The sequence below is a fragment of the Anopheles funestus genome, chromosome 2RL (genome assembly GCF_943734845.2).
Source record: "Anopheles funestus chromosome 2RL, idAnoFuneDA-416_04, whole genome shotgun sequence".
Lineage (NCBI taxonomy): Eukaryota > Metazoa > Arthropoda > Insecta > Diptera > Culicidae > Anopheles > Anopheles funestus.
Window position 1 is genome coordinate 24,922,371 of NC_064598.1, and position 8,591 is coordinate 24,930,961.

Consider the following 8,591-nt stretch of genomic DNA (forward strand, 5'->3'; position numbering starts at 1 on the left):
TAAGTTTACATAGTTGGAATAGGAATTAAAATCAAATTTTGTGTTTCATTTTAGAAAATTAACTCCCGTCCCGTGCAAGACGATCTGGATCGGATGCTTTACAACAGCGAGTACGGTATGGTGAACGTCAAGCTGGAGCCGAACGCTAAGCGGATGCGCAGTTAGTCAATTAAAGATGAAACCCCGTCAGCTGTACTGTAACGCCCTCGGATTGGCACCGATTGAAGCATTCCTTTTTAACACTATGAACCATGGAAGAAGGCAAACGCTGCCGTCTGCTGCACTCCTGTTGTGCTTTGCATTTAGTGCACACCCTTTGGCACCGTTTTTCGCTAGCTTACCCGTACCACTACGCACCCCGGGAACGTACGTCGATCTGAATGTCCTGCCATATGGTTTCACGTGCGCAGAAAGCACGAAACATGCGTCCCGATGAATGCGGCAAATAGTGGACGTCCCCGTGAAGTTTTTCGTTTTACGTCATTCCGTGGTTGATTTGTTCGGTTCAGGCGGAGAACCATGGTTTTTAGGTTTAGGTAGGAGCATTAAACTCTAGCAGGGTTTTTTAGTTATTTCGATGAAGATACAATTATTTATTCTATGTTTAAGGATGATTGTGTGCTTTCCTTAGACGGTCCAGGGCTAAATGGTGGGAATCTACATTAACTTTCTGTTTTGTTCTGTCGGTTAAGTTTACATTTCACATTCACCGAGCACAAAAACCGGGGTGACAAAGATAAAACAAACAGTTGCTAGTGGTACGCGTGAGAGGGCAATATTTATTGATGAAAAGTATCGTTAGCAAAAAACAAACAGAAGGCGTCATCGCCCCTCGGCCTGCTGGTGAGTGGATTGAACGGAAGTTAGTCATTGTTAATCTATATAGGCATGTAACATTATTTTCTGCCATACCACGTAATGATGATTTTGTTCGTGTTAGAAGAACAAAATGATAGGTGGCCGGACGGAAAGCGACAGAGGAAGCACAGAAAACGGATCATGTTGAACGGTTTTAGAAGCTTCGACAAAAATTTCGACAACCGCACGCATGGGTTAGCATGGTACGGTTTGAAAGAGAATATATATTTATCGGACTGTCGTGTTTTCTGCTTCTCAGTTACATTTGGTTTGTGTATGCGGTTTATCAGAAGGTGCATGAAAAAGAAGTAGGATACGAACGTCGTAACTTCAAATGTATGTTCAACATGGCGAGCATAATTGATGCTACGAAATGATTAACGTACGACAAAGAAGCGACAAAATTCAATTTGTACCGATTATTAAATATGTATGTGCCTGTATCCGTCGTGACCAGCTAAAAAAAATACACACAACAGAAAAAATTGTAGCATATAGCGCGAAACTGCAACATTTATATATATATACATGATATGAAACCACGTAGTATATCCACGAGAGCGTGTAAACGTGAATGTGTGTAAACGTAAGCAGAATTTAATTTACCGTGTTGAAGCTACTACAGCGCGCAAAAGGTTGAATTGTCGATGGTACGACAGCACACAAAGGACGCATACAAATGTTGGCCACGTTTGAGGAACGTTTGAATAGGTACGTCCGGTACACACGTGGTCGCGGTATGTGTTGTTTTCGTGGTAACGCTTTAACCCTGAGCTGAGGGAGAGGTAGTTTGTTTTTAATTTTACGATTCCTGGGAATGTACCTGCACGCGTGTAACTATCAGGCACACGTGCGCACACATAGCCGGAATCAACTCTATCTAGTCGCGAATGTCACCAAATACTGCAAGGGTACGTGAAGACAAGGGCCGCCAATGCCGGTGTAAAACCCGACACAAACAGATTGCAGGGCGGGCGGGCCGCTTGTCGAGTCATAGATTTGTAAGCATAATTTACCAAAAAAAAAATGGGAAGTGAAACATCAATTCGTTGAACATCTTTTTCAACGCTTGCGAAACGTTTTGAGTGCAGTTTCTGGCGCAATTCCGAACTCCGAAGACACAAAAAAACTGTGCAATTATTTTTCGACCCAACAATTTGATGCTGCACCGACCGGCGTACAACAGTAGCGATACGTACGTGTAATCAGGATGTAATGAAGTACAACGCAACAACGCGGCGAAATGATTGAAAACCAATCGTGAAACTAATTAAATTACATAAAACAAATGGAATAGAATTTATGCAGCAGACTCTGCACGGAAAAAACTTTCTTTTGCATAGGATTGTTTGCTCTAGGTTTTGTTCTGCGCCCGCGATGATATATTTTTTAAATAAACAGCAAAACAAAATTCTCGAACGAAACTGCAACAGAAGATGGATGGATGGATACCTTTGAAAAACTATTTGAGTGAAATAAATTAAAACCGAAGATGTGTAAACGGATACGGATGCGTTACTTTAAGTGTTTTAATTATTCTTCTGCAACGAAATATTAATCTTCCTGGTACAGAAGTTACAATCACTTATCGGCGTTGGTTTAATGCAAAAAATACACTTTAAAATGTTGTTTCATTATTAGATAATTTTTTTTGTATATTTTCCTTTACTATTAAAATATCATAAATAATAAGTACATTACTCCCATCTATATGCCACAATTACAATAAGCGTTTTGAAGTGTATTTAACTTCGTCTGCGTAAGAAAAGAAATTCGTTTCCATTGACTAACTAATACGGCATCATCCGTGCGCTGGAAGAAGCGTTTAAAATTAAAACATAGTTTCTACATTGAACACATTGCATTTAGTTTGACTGCATTCCGAAGGAATGCCTTTATGCTCACATATCGGTCTTATCGGGACTGTTTCAACTGTGTTGCGATTTCCAATTCGTAATAGTGCCAACCCAAACGGTTCGGAACGAATGCGTTCATTGCGTACGTATTGCTCTTTTGCACAATAAATCACTCATTTTTTTTAGTTCTACAACCACAACGTGCTCTTTAACACGACCTACTTGCGCTTATCAGTCGACGCATGTTGGTGTTTTGTTATTCCGCGCTTTTGTAACAAAAGTTCGTGTTAAAAGAGCGTTCCCTTCATCACCCATGTTCAGGGCCTATTCTCATTCAAACCTTCACCAACAAATGTACCGTATTGGCGTGACGGCGCAGCGTAGCCTTGTGTTTAAACTGTGACCAACAGTCCGGACATTGGTAGGGAAAATCCTTAGCATGAATCTGTATATGGTCTGCCCACTGTTCACGCTCGTGAAAGTTTTCGCTGCACACACGGCACCGATATTTGCTGAACGCGAAACAGCTGCGACTACGCACGTGTCTTGCCAGCGACGGTGCATGCTGGAATTGCGCCAAACAGTTGGGACAGTGATGTTGCCGGCCGGCCAGATGCGCCTTATTACCGTGCTCCGTCAGGCCAGCCATCGTTCGGAACGATTTCGGACAGTAGCGGCAATGATGCTTCCGTGCACCTTTCACCGTTGGAGCTGGAGATGTGATCGAATTCGGCGTCGGTGCTGATTGTTTCGCTAGTGTTGGCGGCGAGTAGCGTGCTGCATCACTGCTACTGTCATCACCATTGGCAACGACCGTCGTCACTTGGATGAGATCATTCACCTTGTTGCTGCGCACGCGAAAGTGGTGGAAATCCTGCACCGCCTGCAGACACCGGTTACAGATGGCACATCCCGCATCCACCGTGGAGGAAAGCTAAAAATAATGTACTTGTTTAGCAAAGAAGCCAATAAGGCCAATCGGTACTTGTGTTTGTGTGTGTTTGCCGAGAAGGGTTGTTTACGTCAAGGTGATCTACCCATCGCCGTAACGAGTGGTGGCCGTCACCTTCAAACCGATATTGCATTACTGCTGCATATATGATGGCTTGCAGTATAACGCTACCTTAATGTTGATGCATTCGTAGATTTTCTTCACCAGCTCGGCCGAACTGCTGGTACCATCTTGGTTCGATGAAAACACTCCCAGCAGACTTTCCTTGCCCAGACAAAGACGGCAGTACGTTTCCGGTCCAGCGGTGGGTCTACAAGGGGAAAAACATGCGTTAAATTTTACTTTTCAAAGACAAATGATTGATACTCACATCACCATTGTCGGCTCCATCTGCTGATTGAATGAAAGCGTGCGTATTCAATGCAAATCTTTGTTCCACACTGAACGATCCAAGCAATCCGTACGTACTTGCTGGTGCTTGCCACGGCCTACTGCTGCTACCTATTGCTCACTGCTAGTATGGATGTAATTGTGTATTTCACAACTTGCGTTGGTTGCTTCCGCACCGTACACTCGACGCGCCGTATCATCGCGTTGGTAACGGCTTTGTTTAACAACAACCCCCGGCCTACTATACGTTCCCTACATGATGATGCTTCATTTACGCACACACTGGTCGTTCGCACACTTTTCGCACCGCGTACAATCAGCAGTCAGCTGTGTTGGCCCGGTTCGTAGTGTTGGTTTCGTCTCGATCGAACCGCGCGACAGCTTTTTTTTGACAGCTGACCATACAAAGTGGTTGTTTGTTTGTTGTTTTATACGATCGCAGCTTTTTGCGCAATCAGTAACAATTTGCTGCAAAGAAACACTACAGGCATGGGGGACAATCGGAGACGCGTTTTGGATCTTTACAAACGGGTAAAACGAACAAACAGGCTTAGCAAACTCAACACAAACACCTTTACAAGAACGATTCGTTTGTTTACTTTTTTGCCGAATGTAGCTACAGTATATGGGCCGCGAGTATCCGGGCGGGCCGGACAAATTTCGACAGCGGTGCTACAACGCGTTTAAACGCCAAAGCACCGAAACCGATCCGGAGAAGATTGAAAAAGCGATCGGATTGGGCGAGTACGTTGTGAAGGAAATAGAAGCACTTTACAGTCTGCGAAAGTATCGGGCAATGAAGCGAAGATATTACGATGAAAAGTAAGAGTGTTGTAGGTGTAAGTTGTGTAAAAAGTGTGGCTAAAACGACATGAGTATATACTTTTGATAAGGCAAGTGATTATTGATATGACCTTGGGAGATAGTGCTGCTGAAGGGGATATGTTTTTGATGTTTTCGATCATTCGTAGTAAAGGTAGCAAGAAAGCCTAAGTTCCCATTCGGATTATGAAGCCCTTTTTTATATAAATGATCCGATGTACAACAGGTAGATTTTTGTATGAATAAAACCTAAAACTAAATGGTGCATAAACACACCATATTGTTGTTTAAAAACTATCCTAACACACTGGCCGAAAGGTAATTTACGATAATTTTGTATGTGTCGAGGCGAATCCCAGCAATCTTAAGAAAAAAAATCCCAAAAAAGCGGTTAAATTATGATCGAACTTTCGTGAAACAATCGCAATAAATTATCTTCCGTAAATTGTTCACGAAAACAAAGCATTGCAATATGTCAGATGGTGAAACGGTTTCAAATTTACACACGCGTTGTAAACAAAGCAATGACACTTTTGTAAGACACGTCAACCACTGTGAGTCTATCCTGCACACAAGCTTGTGCACAATATGTACTAAAAATCTTTCAAACATTTGTTTTTTTTCTCACGTTTTAAATAATAATAAAATTCATTCATTCGCCGCCTAATGTTATAAACTCACGGCTGCCAGAAAGTGTGTTAATAATTGCTTCTAGTAAAATATTATACTTTCGATATTTCTGATTTGATGTGGTATTTACTTACCCGTGTAAACGATAGTTGCTACGCAGGACACTTTACTTTGGAAGACAGAACTGCTTCTTCGAGGCCTCTTTGCTTTTATACACACGCATCTTTCTTTTCCATACACATTTCAATGCCCTTTGGCACATTTAAAACACAACACTCGCCTAAAATGGCCACATTTTTCACGCAATATGCGAAGCACGAATTCACGCAATAAACAATAAGCTTTTTTTCATCAAAAACCAACCAACACTTCCTTTATTTCTTTGCACAAAGGCACATGTAAACATTTCAATGCACTTTGAAACATTTAAAACACTCGCCCTACAATGCATGACCACATTTTAGAAAAGGGCATATCTTTTTTTGTTTTCATAAAAAAACAGCCAACACTTCTCTTATTTCTTTGCACAAAAGCACATGCACACTTTTATGCCCCTTACCACAACACTCGCCCTACAATGGCCACATTTTTCAAAAAAACACAAATTTACGCAATAAGCTATAAGCTCATACAGAAAAGGACATAACTTTTTTTTACCAAAAAAAAAAAACAAAAAAAAACTCTTCCTTTACACTTCAATGCACTTTAGCATATTTAAAACAATGGCCAAATTTTTCACAAAAAAAACACGCAATAAGCTCATAGAGAAATAGACATTACTTTTTCCACACCAAAAACAACACTTGCAACACAAACACAAATGCAAATAATTTGCGAGCTTAGTACACGCATAGTGCACGCACTGATTCTAAATTATGCTTCCACTCACACACGTACGCTACCGGCGTCGTTTGCGTACATCACGAGTTGGACTAAGAACGCAGGTGCGCGCTGGTAACAAAGCTGATTATCGATCACCACGAAATACCGTTAGTTCCGAAGCTGCATTGATTCAATTGTCTTTTTCAATCCCGAAAGAGTTCATAATGGGGCAAAGACACTGCCTCAATGCACTTTATTCAATGGCGTCCCTCGTTTTTGTACAATCTGTTACTCTTTTCTTTTCACACTAAGGGCATATTTTACATTCATTTACACACTTTTTTTGGTGTACTTAATCGAAATGAATAAGTATCACAAGAGGCAAACCAACGCTGGCAACAATTTCTACACGTGCAAAACAAATCTTCACTTCAGCATTATTACATCAACACAAGAATTGTTGTACCGACTATTTCTTCTACCCTCTATGAAAGGTCATAACTTTTTGGGCACAAAAAAAACATTCTTGCTAAATGTTCTATGCAGCAGAAGCTTTTTTTGCACGACTCAAACGTACTGCGGTCCGATCGCTACTGATCACAATTACTCCTTCACTCATGATCATTATCTCTTCTGGCTTCGTTATCACGACACACCTACACAACTATAATTGACGAAGCGGCCGTTCGATTTTATTCCTTCGTACGCACTTCGGTCGTCCTAGAGAGACGAATGATCGTTCCTCTCTCGATTAAATCCGTTCTTACATTTATGAGATGGAAAATGTAGGTATAAATTTTTTTTTTTAACATAACACTGATTGATGTGACAATGTGGCAATGAATTAGTTAGAAAAAGGGTCCCCTTTCCCTTACCACCCTGTTGAAGAGTCTGGGCCATAGCTACAAGAAAGGTTTTCTTCTGCTGCCACCACCAGCCTAATGGGAAGAAAATTTATTTAAGCACAATAAGGAGTTTGCGCACACTTTACACTTCTGTTGCGCAGCTCCGTTAATTAGTATTTTATAAAATAAATTAGTAACTCACGTTAAAAAAAAACACACAAAAACCAGGTATTCCATTTTTCAACAGAAATCTTTTATTATTTTTTTAAAATTGTTTCATTTGTTTTTTTTTAATGTTTTTTTCCTCTTTTTTCTCCACACTCTTCATTTGCTCCTGCCGTCTTTCCCATCCCACGCTTCAAATTATCTCCCTTAAAAGTACATTATTTTTGATACAAAAATGTAATTTTCTTCTCTGACTCCCTCCCTCCCACTTAATGTTGCTGCTAATTCTTACAGTAGAAAAAAAACTATTATACATCTTACAGTACAGCGGTATTACATGTTATGACTTAAAAAAATAAAACATATCTAATGTTTTTACCACTTATTTCCCAGCCCTACCCTCTTTCATCTTAGCTGTGTTTTTAAACCCCAAATTCATCACATCATTCACTACCTTCGGCTCCATTTTTCGGACGAAGACAGTTGGGTAGTGTAATTGTAACGGTACTAAAAACAAGACGTTTTGGGACACACTCTAAGGACCTCTTTCCTTGTTTGAGTGAAATCTCCACCCGTTGTGACACATCTTGGTTTTCCTTCTTTTGTTTTGTAAATGCCTTTTTCATACAGAATTCCATATGCACACAAAGCTTGTGGTGCGTTGGATTATTCCTACTATTCCGGAGCTTGTATATATCTCTCACGATCGTTGTACTGTACACAGTGAGCATATTAATGTTTACGCTTTGTGCTTAAACATTTTAAAACTGTTTGTTAGCTTGTTTGAAGAACAAAAAAAATAAAAGAAACACATCGTAATCATGCAATAAGTAGGGTGCGCGGACACGATCTTCCGTAGAAACCAAATCCAGTCTGGCAATCCGCACATCCCCCCATTTAGTTACTGAGTTTTGCTTTCGCGTTAGTAAATGCTATCGCTCTAAAATAAAAATAATATAGCTTGTGTACACAACTGGCAGGGGAGGCATCATGCGTAATTAACTTAACCGACTTTGTACTAAAGGACGCACGGAAAAACACTTTTCGCCTGAAAGGAGTCCACTTTACCGTGTGTGCTTTAAAGAGACGACTGCACATGCCCCCTTGCATGAAAAAAAAGAAACTTATAAACGAAACTTTGTACTACTGTCATGTGGTTTTGTGTACCCATATATATACGCTCGCATGTGGGGTACACTACATCAATAAACAAACAAAAAAACACATCGTTTTTTTTAGTGCCATTTAGTG

At 40.5% G+C, this 8,591-nt stretch overlaps 3 protein-coding genes across 5 annotated transcripts in view; 2 read left to right on the forward strand and 1 right to left on the reverse strand.

Moving 5' to 3' along the window:
- The window catches only part of LOC125775211 (DNA-binding protein RFX2), a 29,216-nt gene extending 26,853 nt beyond the window's left edge, over positions 1-2,363 (forward strand). For all 3 annotated transcript variants that reach the window (XM_049445766.1, XM_049445767.1, XM_049445768.1), the window contains one exon: positions 55-2,363. In XM_049445766.1, coding sequence (XP_049301723.1) covers positions 55-165 — 111 coding nt within the window. In that variant the 3' untranslated portion in view covers positions 166-2,363. The remainder of the gene's footprint in view (positions 1-54) is intronic.
- A 140-nt stretch (positions 2,364-2,503) lies between these two features.
- LOC125775227 (flt3-interacting zinc finger protein 1-like) lies at positions 2,504-4,327 on the reverse strand. Its single transcript, XM_049445836.1, has 3 exons — positions 4,037-4,327; positions 3,838-3,976; positions 2,504-3,648 (listed from the first exon to the last, which is right to left on the reverse strand). The coding sequence occupies exons 1-3, from the start codon at positions 4,054-4,056 to the stop codon at positions 3,049-3,051; spliced, it is 759 nt and encodes a 252-aa protein (XP_049301793.1). The 5' UTR covers positions 4,057-4,327; the 3' UTR covers positions 2,504-3,048.
- A 105-nt stretch (positions 4,328-4,432) lies between these two features.
- On the forward strand, positions 4,433-5,153 carry LOC125775231 (electron transfer flavoprotein regulatory factor 1). The gene is made up of 2 exons (XM_049445840.1): positions 4,433-4,587; positions 4,673-5,153. Exons 1-2 carry the CDS (start codon positions 4,546-4,548, stop codon positions 4,880-4,882), a joined length of 252 nt encoding a protein of 83 aa, XP_049301797.1. The 5' UTR covers positions 4,433-4,545; the 3' UTR covers positions 4,883-5,153.
- The last annotated feature ends 3,438 nt before the right edge of the window (positions 5,154-8,591 follow it).

Excerpts from the sequence above, each read along its gene's own strand:
- LOC125775227 (XM_049445836.1), bottom strand. The coding sequence starts at position 4,056 with ATGGAGCCGACAATGGTGAT. Across the intron at positions 3,977-4,036 it reads ATGGAGCCGACAATGGTGAT|ACCCACCGCTGGACCGGAAA; the intron begins GTGAGTATCAAT and ends TTCCCCTTGTAG. Across the intron at positions 3,649-3,837 it reads ACGAATGCATCAACATTAAG|CTTTCCTCCACGGTGGATGC; the intron begins GTAGCGTTATAC and ends CATTATTTTTAG.
- LOC125775231 (XM_049445840.1), top strand. The coding sequence starts at position 4,546 with ATGGGGGACAATCGGAGACGCGTTTTGGATCTTTACAAACGG. Across the intron at positions 4,588-4,672 it reads TTTTGGATCTTTACAAACGG|CTACAGTATATGGGCCGCGA; the intron begins GTAAAACGAACA and ends TGCCGAATGTAG.